This window comes from Lithobates pipiens, unplaced genomic scaffold (assembly GCF_037356315.1).
Source record: "Lithobates pipiens isolate NorthernLeopardFrog02 unplaced genomic scaffold, aLitPip1_a1.2 Scaffold_19, whole genome shotgun sequence".
Classification (NCBI taxonomy): domain Eukaryota; kingdom Metazoa; phylum Chordata; class Amphibia; order Anura; family Ranidae; genus Lithobates; species Lithobates pipiens.
This window is the reverse complement of record NW_027507764.1, coordinates 145,487,161-145,509,569: the sequence shown is the minus strand read 5'-3', so window position 1 is coordinate 145,509,569 and position 22,409 is coordinate 145,487,161. Positions and strand designations below refer to the sequence as shown.

At 42.5% G+C, this 22,409-nt stretch overlaps 1 protein-coding gene across 2 annotated transcripts in view; it reads left to right on the top strand.

Annotated features, from left to right (window-relative positions):
• Positions 1–22,409, top strand: part of ANKRD28 (ankyrin repeat domain 28) — a 223,647-nt gene that overhangs the window by 109,066 nt on the left and 92,172 nt on the right. For both annotated transcript variants that reach the window (XM_077491375.1, XM_077491374.1), the window contains exons 3-4: positions 3,243–3,321; positions 20,565–20,635. In XM_077491375.1, coding sequence (XP_077347501.1) covers positions 3,243–3,321; positions 20,565–20,635 — 150 coding nt within the window. The remainder of the gene's footprint in view (positions 1–3,242; positions 3,322–20,564; positions 20,636–22,409) is intronic.

The window sequence follows — 22,409 nt, the reverse complement described above, 5'->3', positions numbered from 1 at the left end:
ATTTATGTGATGTCTTTATTCACCTTGCTTTGTGCACTGGCCCAATTGATTAGGTGGAGGGGAAGATTATGGTGTGGGGTTTTTCAGGGTTTGGCTCCTTGGCGCCAGTGAAGGGAACGCCTTAAAGTGGTTGTAAACCCTTACAAACCACTTTGACCTACAGGTAAGCCTAGATTAAGGCTTACCTGTAGGTCCAAGAAATATCTCCTAAACCTATACGGTTTTGGAGATATTTGCCCGAAGACAGCGGCGCGCAGCATTTCCAACAATGAAGCTGCCGCGCGTGTCGGCTCCCGTGCGCTTGGGCAGGAGTGCCGAATGACAGCGGCGGAGCTGCGAGACCCCACCGAGAAGATGGATGCGCCGGACTACTGGGGACAGCGGTGACTTCGCTGGCTCCTGTGTCAGGTAAGTGACACATAATGGGCTACTATGCGATGCATAGTTGTCCATTATGCTTTACCTTTGCAGGGAATGAAAGAGGAAGTAAACTCATCAGGGTTTACTTCCTCTTTAAGGCATCAGCGTACCAAGATAATTTCATGCTCCCGACTTTTTGGGAACAGTTTGGGGAATGGCCCCTTCCTGTTTCAACATGACTGCGCACTACTGCACAAAGCAAGGTCCATAAAGACAGAGATGAAGGAGTTTGGGTTGTAGGAACTTGACTGGCCTGCAGAGTCCTGACCTCAACTTGATAGAACACCTTTGGGATGAATTTGAGTGGAGACTGCAAGCCAGGCCTTCTCGTCCACTTCAGTGGCTGACCTCACATGTGCTTCTGGAAGAATGGTCAAACAGCCCCATAGACACACTCCTAAACCTTGTGGACAGTCTTCCCAGAAGAGTTTAAGCTGTTATAGCTGCAAAGGGTGGGCCAACTCAATATTGAACCCTACAGACTAAGACTGGGGTGCCATTAAAGTTTATGTGCCTGTAAAGGCAAGTGTGACAATACTCTTGTCAATCTAGTATCTCTATTGTCCTGAATGTCTCCAACAACAACTTTGTGTAGTGTATAGTGCATCTGTGTGTGTGTTTTAAAACCTGTTAAAAGCATGTATAAGCTCATGTGCTTCAGATAATGTTGCTAGTTTAAAAGTATCAATGTCATTTTGCCATTCTTAAATGTACAACTAGTCAGTAAGTAAAGAGAAGTCTATTCATTCAATCTGCTCAACAGAGGTCAGCCCGGGAATTAGGTTTTTATGTACTCTAAAGTCATGATAGAATTTTACCTAAAGATTATGTTAAAGAATATTTGCAGGCATAAACATGTAATACACACTCTACGTTGGTCCAGCTTGGCGGATGTCTCCGGAAATCACTGAAGTAACGCTCTTTCCGTAATCTCCACTTGCTTCCGGGTCCTGACTGCTAGCCGTGAAGTAGACACAGCTTACTTCAGTGATCTCCACTTGCTTTCAGGTCCTGTGCTGAGTGACCAGCTTGATGCATTGTGAACACAGGAGATCAGACACTCGTATGGGTGCCTTTTCGGAAATATTTTTCGTTCTTTGAATGGAAAGTATCTGACTGGATAAGCTAGATGGGTAGGGTGGTGAAATCGCACTCTCCACCCTGTCCAATCAGAGGATGCTTTGCGTTCATTTGGGCAAAGCATTTGAATAGTCTATCTGTATTCACAATGCATCAAGCTGGTCACTCAGCACAGGATCTGAAAGCAAGTGGAGATCACTGAAGTAAGCCGTGTCTACTTTAGTGATTTACGGCTTACAGGGCAATCTGCCAGGTATGTCATATACATGGGTACATTGGTCCAAGCTAGGCAGGGTGGATAAAAATCTTTATTTTTTAATTTATTTAAATCTGGTTTTGCAATGCATTGATGCATTCACACAATTTCACAGTAATCCTGAAATAAAACAAAGTTCAGGAATATACCTTTATCCCATTGTTTTGCAAATCTATGTACACTACAAACTTTGATTGAATTGGTTCTGATATTGCTGTTTTACTAACCTGACAGCTGCTTATTTTAAATCGGAAACACTCATTTTGTTTGTAAATATAAAGATTCTAACTACCAGCAAGAATAAGTCCTTTAAGAGAGCACTATTTCAGATCCATCATGGCAGCGCATGTTAGTAGGCATCCACTGCCTACTCCACCACCTGCTGCCACGTCCCTCACCTTGTGTCATTAAAGTGAATGGGACTGTTGGTGTGTCAACAGCAGGTCAGAGGAGATTATAGTTGCTCTTTAAAAATTATGATTTAAATCAAGCCTTTTTACTAGTGATTTAAATCTTGATTAAAGCTAGGTTCACACTGCTGAGATGTGGGAACTCTGCAAATCCACTGCGGGTTCCCGCATTGCATGTCTCCCGGCGGCAGTTCACACTGCCCTATGCAAACTGCTGGGAGTGTCAGTTAAAAGTTAATGACACCTCCAAATCAGTTCGCATATCGCAGTGCGATCTGCAAACTCGGACAGGAATCGGATCACATGGTGTGAACACCCATGCGATCCGATTATGCTGTGGACCAAAAAAAGGGTCCTGTACGAATTTGGGCCGGATGCGATGCGAATTCAGCCATACTATCTGTATAGCTGAAATCGCATCGCACAGAGATCGCATGTAATTTGCACTGCGGTGTGAATCACATCCGATCATGGACATCGCAGCAGTGTGAACCTAGCCTTAAAGAGGAAGTAAACCCTGATGGGTTTTACTTCCTTTTCCTCCCTGCTTTCCCATGCAAAATAAAAACATAATGGGCTCGTATGCATCGCATACTAGCCTGTTCTGTGGCACTTGCCTGCAAACGAAGCCTGCGTTGTCCCCGCTGGTGGCCGCATCCCTCTTCGCCCCTCTTCCTTCTGAGCCGTGGTCTCTGGCTCTGTGACTGGCCAGAGTCTTGTGATGTCATGGAGGGGCGTTTCTTCACAGCACATGCGCAGATGACGTTGTCGAAAGCGTGTATGGTAAATATTTTCTAAACATTGCAGGTTTAGGAGATCTTTACAGTACCTACAGGTAACTCTCATTATAGGCTTACCTGTAGGTACAAGTGGTGTAAGTAGGTTTACAACTACTTTAAATCAAGTCTACCCTGAAGCTGGGCTAATGTAACTATGCATAACCTGCTGATGCCTTTTAAGTTGCTTTGTGTGTGTGTTTTATTTTTTCTGTGTAAAATATATATATAATCATGCAAATTGTTAAATATATTTTCAGAACTGCTTGAATTCTGATATCATTTTGTTTGTTGTTGCAGGATAATGAGAAGAGAACACCACTCCATGCAGCTGCCTACTTGGGAGATGCAGAAATTATAGAGCTTCTCATTTTATCTGGTACGTTCTATCAATGTATTTTGTAGTACCAGGAGGGCTTCCTTTTTTTAAAGTAGTTCTGTTCAGTAAATCTCTTAGGACCTGTTCACACTTGGGTAGTTTCTTGCAGTCAGATGCTTGTCTTAGAATCGGCAAGCTGTGGGGAACAGGTAAAATAGATCAGCAGAGATGGTTTGCTATGCTGTAGTTTTACATTATTGATGCACAGTTTGAGGCTAATGTCAAAAAAGGAAACTTGCATTTGAGAGTTTGGTTTTAATGTGTCTATCCAAATCTAAAAAGAAAAGGTTTGGCTAGAGTAAAGAAGGGTTAAAATACATGTTTTATTCCATTGAAAAGATTTTATGTTCACATCCTGTGCTGAAGATGCAACAGCAGGTGAGTGAATTCCTACAGAATGAGTAATATTCCATTTAGTTGTCATTGATTTTCTGCTCTTGTCCTGGTAACAACTGTAAAATTTTGCATTTCTCATGACTTTTTCTTGGTCAATGGTCATCAGTAAAAATGGGATGAATCTATCTAGGACAATGACAGCAGCTATAAACTTGAAAAAGGTTCCACACCAGTTTTTTCTAGCCAAAATTAGAAAATAATTTGGTTATGTAAAACCTGTACAGAAAAAGAATTGAGGCTGCCGTTGCTGGCCTTTATAAACATTGCAGTTCCATGACTGCCATGCTAATCCATTGGATTCAGTATGACAAATTACTGCAATAAATGTGCAGATCACAAATGTGACTCTGCATGTTCTTTGGGTCTTAGTCTTGAAGCCAGAGAAAGCCAGGCAACTGGCATTTTCAAAAAGTCAACAATGGCAGCCTGCATGTTTTTTTTTTTTTTTTTTTTTTTTTTATATTACAGCTTATATTTATATTGCAGCATAATGGTCCTTGCGGTGGTGGTTGCGTTAAGCTGGCCATGCATTATGCAATTTTTCTTCAATTTCCTTCAGCTTTCTCTTTAACTATGTAGTGCAAGGGTTGGCCTACCTGATTGCATTCAAATTGAAAGTGTTTAGGTTTGACGTTATGGTTTTGGAAAATCTAAAGGAAAATTGTACAAGAAAATGAGTAGTAGTATAACGTATTGCCAGCCTTCGTTTACTTCCCTTTTTATTTATTTTTTTATTTTTTTTATGCAGGCTAAAAATATTTGCAGCAAAAACAGAAACCACCCATTGATCTTGCTTTTATCACTTCATATGAGCTTTAAAGAAGAGGGCCAAGCCTCTTTCTGAAATTTTGTTTACAAGTTAAAAACTTTTTTTTTTGTTAGAAAATTCCTTAAAACCCCCAAACATAGTTTTTTTTTTTTCTTCCCCCCCCCCCCCCCCCCCCCCCAACACCCGAGAGAATAAAATGGCGGTCGTTGCAATACTTTCTGTCACACCGTATTTGTGCAGCGGTCTTACAGAAAAAATACATTTTTTTTTTAATTAAACAATAAGACAAGAGTAAAGTAAGCCCAATTTTTTTTATATTGTGAAAGATGATGTTACGCCAAGTAAATTGATGCCCAACATGTCACGCTTCAAAATTGTGCCCGCTCGTGGAATTCCGACAAACTTTTACCCTTAAAACATGCAATCTGTAGAATTCCTTAAATGTCGCCTATGGAGATTTTTAAGTTATGTTAGGTAGCCCGTCTCTTCCTTATGGCCTAGGCACTTGGAGATGGCTCAGTGGAAGTCCTCGCCGGCGAGATAACCAATGACTCATACACAATTGTGATGCAGAATGGTTACATCTTTAATTCTGGTTTTGCCGTTTTTATATTATTTTTACAAGACTCTGCCCCAATTTTTGGGGACCAATCAAAATTATACACATTAGCTCACATTATTCTGTAATGTCTTGTGACCTTAACCTCTGTATTTCAAAGCTTAAGTTCAATAGTTTCTTACTTTCTGTTATCGTCTGCTGACCATGACGTGCCAGCCACAACTTCCTAAAAACCAAGTCTAGCCTCTCCATACCCAGTAACAGTGTACAGAGAGGAAAACCACAAACAGATGCGTCCTGAAACAAAGACATTTTTACAGAAATAGATAGACATGATCATGAGATAATTCAGTATTAAGCAATCTATCATGAGATAGATTTTCAAGTTAAAATTGTATCAATTTTAAATTGTATCAAGTTAAAGTTTCTCTAAATTACTTAAACAGATTAGCAATCCTGTATTGGTATAAGCAATATATCTCCAGGGTAAAAGCAATAATCAGAATCAACAATCAATAACGCAATGTATTATGGAATCTCCTTACAATCCTCCCTTTGACCATTCGATATTATCGAAATGGTCATTCTCTACCCTCTTCGTTAGGCCTCATGGATTCATATCCTCCGGCCTCATGTTCCTGACTCTCGTACCATACAGTGGGATCTCTGGAAATGGAAGTCAGCTTCATGGTTTCGGAACGTGCTTCGCTACCCTTCCTGCAGAGGCATTTGAGTAACATGAAGCATGCATACAAGAACAATAGGGGGTGTTCCATTCAGGAAAGGAGTGATGTTTAAGGGAATGGCCATTAATGGGATTCTGGCTGTACTAGGGTGGAGTTTGCTGCATATCCAACATTTCTTAAAACCAGACTTTTGTGCATAACTGTACTTAAACTTTAACAACAACATTCTGTCGGTGAAACCTGAAGGGGGTTCAGTGGGGTGTATACTTCTTTTATATTTTAAACTAGGTGGTGCATTGGCTGTCTGTGCTTTCCCACATATGCCTTCTAATAGCCCTGAATCTTCTGGATGGTACACACAATTTGCTATTAACCAAACAGGTATGAATACTATCAGAATCAGACATGTCCAGAGGCATAATGTTTTTCCTGACACAAAAGTGGAAATCATTTTTGTCAGGTACTGTGTACAAAGTTCTGCTACTCGTTTCTTCCTGTGGGTGAGGGATTTGTCTCGTCGTTCAGAGAGATTTGCTTTATGCCTTCTTGAACGTCCTTTAAGTCTGGTTGCTGTTCCTGGTCAGAGGAGTCCTGGGGTGCTGGAGGCGGGTCTGGGGTCTGGGGTTGCTGTGGACACTTCTTTAGCCGGCTGGCGTGGATCCAGGTGTTTCCTAGATCGGTCAGTACAGCAGTTCTGGAAACCTTCTCTATCTTCCAAGGTCCAGAGTAGATTGGTCCGATCCTCTTTTTGTGGGCCAGTTGCTTGACTAGCACTTGATCTCCTGGGATGAAGGGGTGTGTCGGCTCTGTGGGAAGAGGAGAAAAAGTGACAGAGACATGTTCGTTCATTTCCTGTAGCATACTTACCAGATTTTTCACGTACATTTCCTGTTGGGAATAGATGTTAATGTCAGTATTTTGATCTAAGAGGGGCAGCTCTATGTTTGCAGGAACTCCCATCAAAATCTCAAAGGGCGAGAGTTTTGTTCTGGCATGTGGTGTTGTTCTGATCTGAAATAGGACAGAAGGAAGGTAATCCAACCATCCTTTCATGGTGCCCCCCGTAGCCTTTTTTAACTTGTCTTTAATGTTCCTGTTCATTCTTTCCACTACCCCTGCACTCTGTGGGTGGTAAGGGATGTGCAGTTTCCACTGTAAGCCTAGTAGCTTAGCTAAAGTCTGCGTAACAGAGGAGCTGAAGGCAGGTCCTCTGTCTGACCATATGGCCGTTGGTATTCCAAACCTACAAACCCAATGGTTCAGTATGCATTTGGCAGCAATTTTAGCAGTCTCACCTGCACACGGAATAGCTTCAACCCAGGATGACCATTTACATACGATTATGCAAAGGCATTTCAAGTTACCTCTTTGTTTGGGCATGTGTGTAAAGTCTATTTGTAAATCTGTTAGGGGACCTAGGGGTGGGGGCAGGTGGCCATGTAATCCATGATGTTTCCCTTGGACATTGTTTTGTGCACAGGTCATACAACTGCTGGTGAGGAGTTTTGCCTGTTTATTTAAGTTGTTTGTACAGAAAGACTTTGTGTATATGTTCGTTAGGGCGGTGGTACCTATATGTCCTGGACCATGGAGATAGGAAAGTATGAGAACACTGCTTGCTTCTGGTATGCCCAATATCTTCCCCTCTTTTGACCAAAGACCTTCTTGGTCCTTGGTCAAACCATCCTTGACCCAAAAAGAAACATCCTCCTTTGTAGCTAATCCCTGTATTTGTGCCACAATGGTTTTAAAGTTGGGTGATGTAAAATGTTCTTTGAAGAACATTGTTGTGGGGGCTGGCTGACCAATGTATTGGGCAGCGGCCTTTTTTGCTTCCCTGTCTGCCAGCGCGTTTCCTTTGGAAATTCTGCTGTTATTTGATGAATGTGCCTTTACCTTGATGACCGCTATCCGCTTTGGGAGAAGAATCGCTTGCAAGAGTGCTTTAATTTGCGTAGAGTTAGCGATTGGCTTGTTGTCAGCAGTTTTAAATCCTCTATTTGCCCATATTACGCCATAGTCATGCGTGACCCCAAAAGCGTACCTACTATCTGTGTAGATGTTTACCTCCTGATCTGAGAAAAGTATGCAAGCTCTTGTGAGCGCCTCCAATTCTGCTACCTGTGCCGAGGAGGGTGGTAAAGCTTTTGCTTCCAACACCACATCAGGGAGTTGGACAATGGCGTACCCTGTCAGGAATGTTGCATCAGAGGGGCGGGAGCAGCTGCCGTCTATGAAGACGTCCTGCACTCCTGGCAGGGGAATATCAGTGAGATCTGGGCGAGGGCTGGTTATTGCTGCAACCTGTTCAACACAATTGTGTTTCTGATCAGGGTCTCGTGGCAGCCTGAGCAAAGAATGCAAAAGGCGGACAGTGGGATTACTTGGTGGAGCGTGTTTGAGGGTGAGGTTATCAGTATTCAGAAGTGTGATCTCATACCCACTAAGCCTTTGTGCTGTCATATGCTGCGTGTTCATGTTTTGCAGGAGGTGAGTCACTGAATGAGTAGTGTAGAGAGTCAGCTCATGGCCTAATACTGATTTGTTAGCTTCTTGAACTGCCATTGCACAAGCAGCAAGGTTTTGTAAACAAGATGGCATCCCTTGTACTTGGGTAGGCAACTTTTTTGAGAGATAGGAGACTGGCCGGTACCCGGTTCCATGTTGCTGTGTCAAAACCGCAGCAAAAGAATTTCTCGACACCACACAGTATAATTGAAAAGGTTTGCCATATTCTACCAATCCCAGGGCGGGGGCCTGAGTCAGACTTTTTAACAAGGCCTGAAAAGCATGGAGCCTTTCTGTTGTCCAATCTATTGTCTTTGGGGCGGTGGATAAGGTAGCCTCCCTCAGAATGCCATCATAATATGAACAATCTGGGATCCATTGGCGGCAATATACGATTGCGCCCAAGAATGACAGCAAGGTTGCTTTGTCTCTCGGAGGACTGAGAGCCTGCAGGGCTGCGGCACGTTTGGGGGATACTAGCCTGGTTCCCTCCTTCAAAATGCATCCCAGGTATTCTACCTGACTTTGACACCATTGTATCTTCTTCCGTGATGCTAGGTGGCCTGACCTGGCCAGGTGATGTAACAGAGATGTGGAATCGACCGCACAATCTTCAGCAGATCGACTGCACAGGAGCAAGTCGTCCACATACTGTATTAGTACCGACCCGCGCTCAGCAGTCCATGACTTAACTGTCTCATTAAGGACCATGGAGAAGGCTGCCGGACTGTCCACATACCCCTGAGGTAATCTTGACCAGGTCAACTGCTGAGCCTTTTTTCCCCATTGCCATGAGAACGAGAACATGGGCAATACCCCTTCATCGATCGGGATGCTAAAAAATGCATTTGCCAGGTCCACTACTGTGTAGCAAAGGGAATCAGCAGGTATTTTCAAAAAAATGAAAGAAATATCTGCCACCAAAGGTGGCAGAGGTATAACCTGCTTGTTGACGGCCCTTAGGTCCTGTACAAGCCTCCACTCCCCATTCGCCTTTTTCACAGGGTAGATTGGTGTATTCCAGGGGCTTATAATGTGTCTCAGAATCCCCTTTGCTATGTAATCATCTATTAATGGTGTGATGCCTTCAATTTTTTCGAGTGGCAGGGGGTATTGCTTATGATATTGTACTTTGGCGTCTGGACGCATTTGTGGTGTGTAAGGTGTACAGTTAATAAAACCCACACTCCCTTTGTTTTCTGCCCATATGGCATGTGTTTCTAGAGTGGGTGGTAATGATGCAAAGAGTCCCCTGTAAGTGTGTCTTTTTGGAGCATGTAAATCGCAGTATGGTGAGCTGGCAGTGAGGGAGCCCCCTCTGTCAAATTTAATGGTGATATTCAGTTTTGAGAGTAGGTCCCTCCCCATTAAAGATACTGGACAATCCACTAGGATAGCAAAACTCTGGGTACATAGTACCTGCCCTTCTGGAGTAGCCACGGGCAATGGTGGAGTGATGGGGTGGGTAATTGATGTCCCATTTATGCCAATAGAGTTTCCCTCAGTACAGTGCGGTGTGTCATATATGGCATCATTCAAACTACTGAATGTAGCCCCTGAATCTAATAATAGACATATCAGGTGATTGTCTACCCGCAATAGTACCTGCGGAAGACTTTTCCACGATGGATTATAACACACAAGGCTGAGGGACGGGACATTCTCTTGGCATCCCTATTGTGGGGTCCGCCGAGCGGATGGCCACTGCATCGGGATGCGTGGGGGTGGTCTATGAGGCTGAGGCTGGTATTGGGGTTGTGGTGGGTGAGGATACCTGATATCCTGAAGGCGATGTGGGGTGGTGTTTGGATTCCTACCTCTTCCTCTCTGAGCGTTTGTTCCAATTCTGTAGGGACATTGGGACTTCCAGTGTCCCAGTTCCCCACAGTTAAAGCATCCCTGGTCTGGTGGGTAAGCCTGATCTGGGGGATAAGATTGCATTGGTGGATAAGGTTGCATTGTCATTATGTGGGTGGGCGGAGTCTGGGTTGGTGTCAGGGAGGGAAAAATGCCACCCTTCTGCTCAAATACCCCTGATGTTTCTCGTGATCTAGTATCCTTTCGTATGCCTCTAAATCTTCCCTTTTCCTCTGTATCCTTTCCTCCTCTTCCTGCTGTCTCTTATTAAATTCTTTCTGTTTCTCCTCCCATTCCTTTTCCCTGGGGCTTAACTTCCTGACTCCTTCCTCTTCCCCCTCTTTCAGGGTCTTTCCATCCCTTTCTTCCTTAGTTATCGCAGAATATTCTCTCATCTCACCTTCCCTCTTATCCAGCTCTCTTTTATACTCTTCCAGCTCTTTCTCCCTCCTAGACATTTTCTGCTCTATTTCCTCCTTTCTTTCTCTAAGCTCTTTTAACTTCTCTTCTAATTCCCTTTCCTTTTTTCTAATCCTCTCTTCTTCCCTACTTTGTATACCTTCTGCCCGGACTTCCTCTTTCCTGCTTCTACTTTCGTTTTCCCATCGTGTAACTTGTGCCTGGTCAGCTGCCCCATACACTATGGTGGCCAACACTGCTGAGTCTAAGGATGGATACAGCTGAAGACATGGACCCAATGTACCATCTTCCTGTTTAACCATCACATAAGGGGGGGGTGGTGGTGCCTCAGGTTGCTGAGATAGGGCGGGTGAGTTTACAGGCTTTACTGTGGGGACTTTAGTTACATACTTTGTTTTATACTTGGCTAAGCATTTATTCCATGTTTTGTAACAATCTTTCATGTACTGGGTGTCTTCCCATTTCCCAGGTGGATAAGAGTGCTTGTGTACCTGACACACCTTGCTCACCTCCTTCCATTCATCCTCTGAACAGGGACCTAGTGGTCCTGGGTCATGTATTCCCAGCTGTTGGCACCGTTCTCTGACCTGTGTCCAAAAAGGTTCTACCTGTGGCCCCGGTAGTGTGTTTTTAACATACTCATAGGGGGATGGGTTGGCCGTGGTCTGGGTTGCTGCAGAATTCCCCATCTAATAACCTTGGTAGGGTGTGTCTAGTACAGGGACAGAGATGAAAGCAACCTGTTTGTGCTATAATCTGTTCCCTGACTTGTGAATATGTCCCCTCGTCTGTTATTGCTGTGGGGCTGATATAGCTATGAAGGTTAACCCTCAGTACTCGGTATAGGAAACCCCTCCTCGTGGTAGGATATACTCCCCTTGCACCAAGTCGGTGTGAGAACCCAGTTGGTCTAGTAGTTAGCAGGATCCACGTCCTGTCAACACTAAGGAACAGTAAACCAAAGGTGCAACGTGGGCAGGCGGGCGCTATTTCACTACAATCGGGTTCCTGATTTATGTTGTTCATTTAGTGCATATATGTGTAATGCCTTAATAAAACCCTTCAAATCAATGCAATACTTTACATTCAGTTGTCATACATATATATATACCATACACTTATCTCTAATTCTCTATACACCCTAAATACTTACGGTGGTACCTAAAAGAAAAACAAGCAAAATCTTATATATATATATACAATGGCCAAATAAAGTTCATTACATCAACATGTCATTATAAGTGCACCTATACTTCCCGAGTTTTAAACACACTTATTATATATACCTCTACCTCTACCTAACATACTCAATACAATACAGTCAGACCAGCCTAGTCAGACTACTCTAAAAAAAAACCAAAATACCTGCGAGCCCCTCTAACCTTCCAAGGGGCCAGCCTAGCCCGTTGCGAAGGCACAGTTATGTAAGTGGGTGGATATACAAGGTTATTTGAACAAGGTAAGCACCAACACCAGTTACCAAAAAATAGGTAAAAAGGAGCAGAATGTGCCCTACCTGTTCAAACAAACGCAAGACCCCACTTCTGGTACCAAAACTGTTAGGTAGCCCGTCTCTTCCTTATGGCCTAGGCACTTGGAGATGGCTCAGTGGAAGTCCTCGCCGGCGAGATAACCAATGACTCATACACAATTGTGATGCAGAATGGTTACATCTTTAATTCTGGTTTTGCCGTTTTTATATTATTTTTACAAGACTCTGCCCCAATTTTTGGGGACCAATCAAAATTATACACATTAGCTCACATTATTCTGTAATGTCTTGTGACCTTAACCTCTGTATTTCAAAGCTTAAGTTCAATAGTTTCTTACTTTCTGTTATCGTCTGCTGACCATGACGTGCCAGCCACAACTTCCTAAAAACCAAGTCTAGCCTCTCCATACCCAGTAACAGTGTACAGAGAGGAAAACCACAAACAGATGCGTCCTGAAACAAAGACATTTTTACAGAAATAGATAGACATGATCATGAGATAATTCAGTATTAAGCAATCTATCATGAGATAGATTTTCAAGTTAAAATTGTATCAATTTTAAATTGTATCAAGTTAAAGTTTCTCTAAATTACTTAAACAGATTAGCAATCCTGTATTGGTATAAGCAATATATCTCCAGGGTAAAAGCAATAATCAGAATCAACAATCAATAACGCAATGTATTATGGAATCTCCTTACAAGTTACAGGGGAGGTCTAGGGCTAGAATTATTGCTCTCGCTCTACCAATCGCAGCAATATCTCACATGTGTGGTTTAAACACCATTTTCATATGCAGGCTCTACTCGCGTATGGGTTCGCTTCTGCACGCGAGCTCGTCGGGAAGGGTTGCGTTTACATTTTTTATTTTACCTATTTTTTTTTTATTTTGTGCGCGCTGTGATCAGAGTCACTGAGACTCGGGTGATCACAGATCCGGGTAAGGGGCTGGTCCTGCCCTCTTACCACATGATCAGCCAATGACAGCTGATCACATGATACAAACAAAAGCTCGGTAGCTTTACCAGCTTATGTGCAAGGGACATCTGTCCCACAGAGGTAGAGGCAATTCTGCCTCATCTGGGCCCACCAGTACCCCCTGCTAGTGCCCATGAGTTCCACCTATCAATACCCACCAATGGTGCCAATCTTATTTAGTTTTGGTAAGGTGATCAAATACCACCAAAAGAAAGCTCTATTTGTGGGGAAATTTTTTTTGGGTACAGCGTTGTATGACCGCGCAATTGTCATTCAAAGTGCATCAGCGCTGAAAGATGAAAATTGCTCTGGACGGGAGGGGGGTTAAGTTCCCAGTAAGCAAGTGGTTAAAAAAAATTATAAAAAAAAATGGTCCTTTTGACGTTGTTTTCGCCCAGCAATTGTATGGAGACAGGTGGGGGCCATCTTCCCCTTGCTCGTTTCCATACCCAGCTAGTGACAGGATGCGATTGCCTCTGCTGCCGGCTCCGGTAAGCGGCTGAGGGCACCGAATCGGGGCCGGGGGCCCCTCCCCCGCCGCATAAAACTGATCCTGCGGCGAATCCTCTGCAGAGACCACTTTTATCTTGTAGCGGACCGCCCGCTGAAGAAGGGGCTACCGGGGTTATGGCAGCTAGCTGCTGCCATAATATCCTCCTTCAAACAGCTGACTTAAAACTGCCGTGGGCGTTCCGTAAGCGGTTATGTTTATTTTTATTTTTTTAACTTTTATTTATTCCTGAAAGGGACAAAGTGCATGTAAGCGTCCATTCACACAGGGTCAACTTTGGATCCGACTTGAAGTCGTCCCAAGTTACCTCAAGTCGTGTAACATGATAAAATCAATGTAAGTGAATGAGAGCCGTTTTAATGTACACTACTGAAGTCACTCCAACTTCAGAAAAGGTTCCTGTACTACTTCAATCTGACTTCTAGGCAACTTGTAGCCATTGATTTCAATGGAAATTGCCTCCAAGTCGGATTCCCTGCCTTAACTGAAGCAACTTTTCAGGAAGTAAATATAGTTTTCTAGGCAAACCCCTCCCTCCCACAGAGCTAATTATTATGTGATTGGCCACTGGCAAAGTCCCCTGTCCTGGAGGCAACTTCAACTTGCCTTTGTAAGTTGCCTCAAGTCGTGCTGTGATTCATACTCAAGTCATGTCCAAGTTGCCTACCAAAGTCTCGCTGGAAGTCGTGCTGCCCCTGTGTGAATGGACTCTAACACCTCGTCCCACTCAGATCACCATTGGGAGTTAAAAGCCCTCCTGCTGGCTGTAGCTCTGCCCCATTCTAAGGTCCGAATTTTGGCCCTTCCTGTAAGCAGAGGTTTGGCAAGCACTAAGCCTTCACCCCCTTGCAAGCCGATTGTCCTTTTTACTATGAAGGAACAATCCACCCTGCCCGACAGTGCTGATCGTGCTCACTCGGCTCTGTTATCTATCTGCCGGTGCTTGTAAATACATAGTCCCTGCTGATGAATCGCACAGCCCTACAGTGCTACTGTAAATATTACTTTCACTGTCCCATAGTAAAAAATAAACCCCTTACAGTAGCGATTATTTCCTCTTTTTGTACTAATAATTATTTTTTTTAACCCCATTATATTACTAAACATCTCAGGCCTGGGTCACACCGCTGTGTTTTTTGGTGGTTTTTGCAGAAACACACTACAGTTCATTTACATGGTTTCCTATGGGACACGTTCACATCCATGATTTTTTCAGCTGCTGCGTATTTGGAAAAGACCAGGACTTTTTTTTTAACGCAAAGCGGTGCTATTTTGTTTTTTTGGTTCAATATACTTCAATGGAGAAACTGCAGAAAAGCATGTAATAATGCGTTTTTGCAACAATTTGTGTTTTTTAATCTGCCCAACAATAAATTGGCCAAAAAAAAGTAAAAATTTAAATCGCAGCAAAATTACCTTTTTTTTTTTTTTTTTTTAATTATTATTATTATTTTAAGGTTATTAACCGATTAATCGAAACAATCGGGCAACTAATCGATTACTAAAATAATCGTTAGTTGCAGCCCTACTTTAGACCCACTTCCTGCCCAGGACTACATGTTACATGAGGCATTGCTCCTCACACATTCACATTCACAAGTTCTCAGGCAAGTACTGACATGTATGGATGGTGTACTGAGCTGTATGTGTGCTGCACTGTATTTCCTGATATGTAAACAAATACATTCTGTATGCAGGCTCACTAGTCGGCTGGCCGATTAATCAATTATGAAAATAGTTGACAACTATTTTCATGATCGATTAGTTGTTTCAGCCCTAATATAGTCCTATATTATATTTATTTATATTATATCCATTGCAGTGCTGTTATCCATCGGCTAGGGCTGTATATGTTTACAAGCTGCTGCAAATAGACACAAAGTGTGCCACAGGCTGTGCGATCTTTTGTGAATGGCAGCACTGGTCTCCAGAGTTGCCCCAGCTGCCAAAGATGAGCACTGTTGCTCAAATTCCTAACAGAGTTATTGGACAGCAGTGGAAAAGTGGCTTGACACACTTGGCAACATAAAAAACTCTAATGAACACTGCTTGTAGATATCTTCTTACTTGCATAGTATTGTTGTAATCCTTTTTGTTATTTAGAATGACGTCACTGAGCATGGCCATATCTCCTATGATTTACAGCACGCTCTGTGTGCTTGTCTATCTATTATCAGGACTTCCTACAGTACAACGCTGAAATCCCAGGAGACTGCATAATCACTCAGAGCTTCCTCCTATACCCCATGTGACATCACATGGAGTGGGGAAAAAAGGTATCGGACAGCATTGCTACAGTCTTATCAGCTGAAGCTGTTAAGACTGACATAGGCAAACACTAGATAATCGGCACAAGTAAATACTATGAAATAAAATAAGTCCGCTATGAGCAGGGAAGCAGAGTTGCCATAGAAATGTTGGATTGAGAAGGAGGCTTGGTTAACAGTACAGGCTCAATATAAGGGCAGAAATGCGCTCCATTGTGGACTCGGAAAACAATACTGAAGATGGCGCTGCCTTACCCCTGGAAACAAGTTTTTTTTAAAGTTTTTTTTTTTAAACCGTAAGTAATTTGCGATTTGGGCTGGATTACAGTGGGCAATAGTTTAATAATTACTTATAATGGACTAAATGAAAAGAAGCATCAGAGTTGGAGAGTTTACTTCCTCTTTAACCTCCCTGGTGGTATTCCCGGGTCTGGCTTGGGTTGAGATTTCAGAACCATAGGCGGTATTCCCGAGCCAAACTCAGGATCCCATCGCAGGATCCATGTAGGGTTTACTTACCTTGTCCCCTGGATCCAGCGATGTCCCCCGCTGTGATCAGCGAGCCGTCGTGTCTCGCTCGATCTGTCACAGTGCTGGGCTCCGTTCCCTGCGAGCTTTGTGGAGCATGGGGATGGATTTCGGCGCCAAATTCAAAAAGTAAAAAACACAGTAAGTATAGATACAGTATACTGTAATCTTACAGATTACAGTACTGTATCAAATAATTACACATCCCTTTTGTCCCTATTGGTCTGTCCAGTGTCCTGCATGCAGTTTTATATTATAAATACTGTTCTTTATGGCAGAAAACTGGAGATTGTCCATAGCAACCAAAAAATGCCCGTTTACATCAAAAGTGCCTTTAGACCAACTAGAAAACCGCGATAATAAATTAAAATCACTTGCAAAATTGAGCGATAGTAATTTGTGGGGAAATTCGTCATCAAACACTAAAAGTAATGACAGCGACAATTCTGCAACTCGGCACATTTCAGTGTATTTGATTACATTATTGAATAATGTTTATAGTTATTATGAGATATATATCTCTATTTTATTAAAATTTATGATTTCATATTTCACATTTTTTCATACCCAGAATGTCTATCGGACTCTTGTTTGGATGGATTTAAGTGAATTATTTCTAAGAATTACAGGCCTACAATATAAAATGCCAAATTTCCATAAAAAATGATGGTACTGCTTTTAGCACCTAAAATCTGAAATAATTATGCTGCCAGGGAGATTAAAGTGCACTGTCCTGAAGTTCAGAGTTAGGCTTCCTGTTGAGTCAGACAAAGCTATCTGACCAGGGCAGGTTTTTTTTTCCTCAACCATGTCAGACTTTCTTGGACAACAAACCGCTTTAATGCAGCCATCGCGGTCTATAATGCAAAAGTATCAAGCTTTTTCCATACCTACTTTCTCTGCCAGGGTTAAAAAATGTAAAATGCCTCCTCTAGGAAAGAATTCTACATCCTCTAGACTAGAGGACATAGAATTTGGGGGGGAATAAAGGAGACGCAGTGTTAGAGGAAGCTGTTTTCTCACCTCCTAGCTGATGTTATGGCTCCATGCAGAATATGCTTGCCTATGTAGATTTGCTTACTTTTGCTGTGCACAAAAGCCTCAATGTTTTGTAGCACCTGGATTGTGGGCCCCATTCACAAAGTGGTATCTTACCGTACAGCCTTTCAATTTTTTTTTGGCATTAACTAAAAAACTGCTAAAATACCAGATGAGTTATTTTGTGATGCCATGCAGAATTTTAGTAGCTAAAGCCTGTGGTTATTTGCTACCGGCGTTCTTAACACAGGCTTTAAATGGCTGGATGTTTAGGAGTGGGCTGCTGCCGGCATCCTTAACTGGTAACTGTCATGGTTATTGAGGAGTAGGTGGCCGCCACATCCTTAACCAATGAGTGAATGATGAATGTGTTTTAAACAAAAAAAAAAAAAAAAGAAAAAAAGGCTAGTAATGAAAAATTAAGAGGGGAAAAATGGTGTGGGGTCCCCCCAATCCATACCAGGCCCTTTGCATAAAAGATGTAGCAGAAGTTCTTATACAATAAAATAAACCTAAACCCCCTTCTGCTGGGACTTCTACCTCCTCACAAAGAAGTGGTGGAGCCCATTGCTATCCTCAAGCTTAATCTTCAAAGCCAGAACTCTATAATGCCACTTGTCCGTCTCCATCCAGCTGTCAGCAGACTGATGGGGAACAGATCCCCATCCGTCAGTTTTTAGCGGTGCAGACCACATCAGATGTCGTGGGTGTCAGTGATCACGTCTGCTGACATCCACCGCTCCCTAGAGAGCAATGGGTGATCAGGTCCTCCCCAAAAAACATACAGGCAGACCTGATCAGCCTGCCTGTGTGAAAGGGGCCTCGGAGTCTTTAAGTAGCATGACCATTTGTTTACTTTATGTTGTGTCTCGATGGGAATCAGTCAGCTGAGTTTGGAGTCAGCAACTCTACCCTTGTAGCATGCTTTCTAAGAAGAGATGCTTGTCTCATGGAAGGAACACCCCCTGGTATACAAGTCGGTTGAGCTTTATAATGAGAGGAAACACTGAAAAACCGCAGCTACTTCTTCCTCTTTGTGCTGTCTGCTAAAAGGGAACCTGTCTTGAAACCTTTTCTGTCTAGGTTTTCATCTACCTATTGGGAGCCACTCCGGAAAGTATTGCTGTTTTTGAGGGCAGAGCAGCATCATGTACAAGAGGTGTTTGCGCCTCGGACCAGTTGACATGTAGTTAAAATTTGCAATGTGCACTGATATTGCTCTGAAGCTGATTTTCGCAGTCTTTTCAGATGAAGTGCATTGCATAGCTCTACTCGTAGAGAACCATTCTTCTCCTCTTTTTTTCTGTCCCGTACTGCATCTTTCACCAACCTCATTCCTGTTTGTTTTTAATTATGTACTTTCTATTACTTTACTATAGGCAAAACAATTTTATTTATTTTTTTTGTCATTTTAGATAGAGTAAGGTTAGGGTTCTAATTCTGTTTTCTTTTGCCACCTGTGTCCCATTGGGGAGATTAACCTTCACTTCCTGTCCCACATCCATACAGGAAGTCCCTGCAAATGAAGGGAATCTTAGTGTCCCCCAGGTCACCAGAACTAATGTCCTCTTACGTTTCTGGGGACAACCACACATTTTGGGGTTTTCTTTTACTTTCACTGTTGACAAATGGGGTGAATCTCCCCAATGGGAATACAGACAGCAATAAAAACCTAGGTGTGCTTGTCCAGCTCCACTCTGTCCAGCTCCACTCTGTCCAGCTCCACTCTGTCCAGCTCCACTCTGTCCAGCTCCACTCTGTCCAGCTCCACTCTGTCCAGCTCCACTCTGTCCAGCTCCACTCTGTCCAGCTCCACTCTGTCCAGCTCCACTCTGTCCAGCTCCACTCTGTCCAGCTCCACTCTGTCCAGCTCCACTCTGTCCAGCTCAAACGTTTTGCCTCTAGTTATACTTTAAGCATACAAAGTGAAAGGGAAGCATTTTTGACTTTTGCTTGGACCAGATAAGTTACATTTAATGATGTCCATACTAGTTCTGGATGGCTGCTGAGTTTGATAAAAATCCTAGTTATGTTTACACTATTATATTGCTATTGTCGGCTGTGATCTTTAGGGGCTTCTACTGACAATTTAAGCTATAATTTTAGTGGAGGTTTTGTCTTCATCTCCCCCTCATCCATTCGCAAAAACCTTCTATTCTTTTTACAAAATACTAGGTGTTCTGTAAATGGGCTAGGGCAGATTGCATTGTTCTCTCATATCTCTTAAACACTCCCTTTGTAAATTTGTGAATAGACATGGGCACAGGAAGGGGTCCGGGCAGAGAATGGGTTAGTAGCTGCGTTAGAAGATCACCACTGAGAGTAATATCTGGCATGAATAAAACAATTTTTGAGGGATTTATATTTATGCCAGCTGTTAAAAACCAGGGGATCAAAATAACGCTTGCGTTTTGCCCCATTGTAGTTTTTAAACAAGTCCTTGCTTCTTTCTGTGAATTTTTTATTTCTTATTCTATTGCTATCAACTTTTCTCAGAACAAGGAGCCAGAGAAGCCTGATATTGGGGATTATCAAAAAAGGTTGAATGTACTGCCACCTGAAGTACTGGTGCTAAAACTAGTCCATTCTCTAATAACATTCTCAAAAGCTATGACAAGGAAGGAAATGCTGGAAATCCAGACTAGTAAATGCTGAGTAACCTGACAGAAGGCTGCCTCGGACTTCCTGTTATTTTTTTTTTTTCTCCTTTTCTTTTAATTATCTTATTTTTTTCACAAATGGTCTGTTTTTAATGTTGCTGTTCATATCCCTGTTGGTTTCTGTGGTTACTGCTTCTTATGGTTGCTGCTATGAACAGTGACTCATCTCATTGGGCCTAATTTTATGGAACTTTTTATGCAGGCTAAATTCTAGAACGCCACTCAACAATGAGACATTGTGGTTTGTGTCACATGTGAACCACTGTGTGTGTACTGTTGCTACTATACATTTATGGTTGATCGACTAAAGAGCTAAAGAGAGACCGTTTGAAATAAAATTGATTGAGATTACCGAAAGTGAGCTCCCTGGACGTTAACTTCTCTTGGAGTTAATGATTGAACTCTATACTGTGTGTGTGTGTGTATATAATATCTGCTACACTTAGATCAGTTGAACTTGAGGTCAATGATCTGATAATTCAGCTCTCAAAGGAGGACTGTTTTCTTTGTTTTACTGCACTACCAAACAAACCAAATCTCATTTGCTTTGTGTTTTTTTTGTTTTTTAATACAGGAGCTAGAGTTAATGCCAAAGACAGCAAGTGGTTGACTCCTCTGCACAGAGCTGTGGCATCCCGCAGTGAGGTATGTATAAACCACTCATCCCATCAGTACAATCTCTCTCATACCCACATTTTGGGCTGCTTTGTTCAAGTAAGAGAAGCACAAACAGCTGGCATTTAAAGAGGTATAAAACCCCAAAACATTTTATTGCAGCTTAACAATTCTTAAATATGGTGGCTGCATTTTCTTTTTTGGCTTTTTTTTTTGCATTAATTTTCACCTTGTGATTCAGGCAGCAAGTCTGGTATTTTTCAACTTGCTTTAAAGGACCAAGCTGTCCAACAAACTAGCAGTTAGAGGGTTGAGACAAACCATTTAAAGCGGAAGTAAACCCTTCTATCCTTTTACAGCCAAGGTAGTTGTCATCTTGGCCTACATTTTATCTGCAGTTGTTAATGTGATCAGCTATGACTCCAGCCATTTAATGACCTTGCAGTTTGGGAGAGCGCACAAGAAAATGTAATGGTTATCATTCACGACCACAGTTTTAGTTCCACTTCAGCACTGACGGTTGCTTAATTTGTTAGATGCTCTAGAGTAGTGGTCATCAACCCTGTCCTCAGGGCCCACTAACAGGCCAGGTTTTATATATTACCTTGGGGAGATGCAGACTAGAATATGGCAGTCGCTGAGCAGCAAATTATATCACCTGGGATGTGTTTCAGTTATCTTGCAAACCTGGCCTGTTAGTGGGCCCTGAGGACAGGGTTGGTGACCACTGATCTAGAGGATTTAGATCTGACTAACACTACTCTCTCCGGATTGTCAATGCTGCTGTCCTAAGGTGTCTCAATTGCCTCACAATCCTGAAGGAAGACACCCTAAAACTGGAAGTGTTACTGGCCAGGTCACTATGTGGGGAAAAAAATATAAAAATCCACCACCACATTTAGGGATTAACAGTCTGCAATATATTAAACATGTTTTTGGGAAGAATAATACCTCTTCAGTTATCAGGAAAGTAGGTTTAAAGCACAGTAGTGTCCAGACCTGCTGAAGAGCAGAAACCTAACTGGAGGAATACAATTTTGCTAAAACCATGGTGACTTGTGTCACAAAATATTTTTAGCTTCCTTTCTGTCACACCTTCCTTGCATTGACTGACATCCCTATTTCTGTTTTTTATCAATGGACAGGGGTGGATTTAGTTTGAAGCAGAGGCACTGTTTGGCTGTCTCTGGTTGAGACACCAATCAGCACATCTGCCAACCTTTTCACAGCTGAAACAGAAATAAAAGTGTGTTGGTCTGAGCCTGGGGGACTCCTTACTGGAATACATGCATTAATCCAACTATGCCACAATCTCCCAAGAAAATGTTGTAATCTATGTCATTTAGGTGACTAGCATCCATTTATAACCACATTTTCAGCTGTCGGATCATTAACTGTTGTGACCAATCTACTTAGGGGCACTCCACTTAAAGTGCTATCTAGTTTATAGGTGGGTCTTGGTGTGCTGAGTCAGTCCTTGGAGTCTCCTACAGCAGGATTTTCGGGTTATATGTCCTGACTGTTCCTGTCGACCTAGGAATTTTTGGTGCTTCTGCCCATCTTGGCATGTTCTAGATCCTCTTTTAACACTCTTCATAACACAAATATTAGAAATCCAAAAGGGAGAGTGGTCCTCCCTGGAAATGGCTTTTACACCCAGGAACAACAAAGTTATAAGTGTATGAATTTCTCAGATTTAACTCTTCAGCAGTAACCAAAAATAACATATCTGCTCAGTGATTCTATAGGCAAATCTTTTCATTTTTTAAAGACATGTTATACTAACCTGCTCTGTGCAATGGTT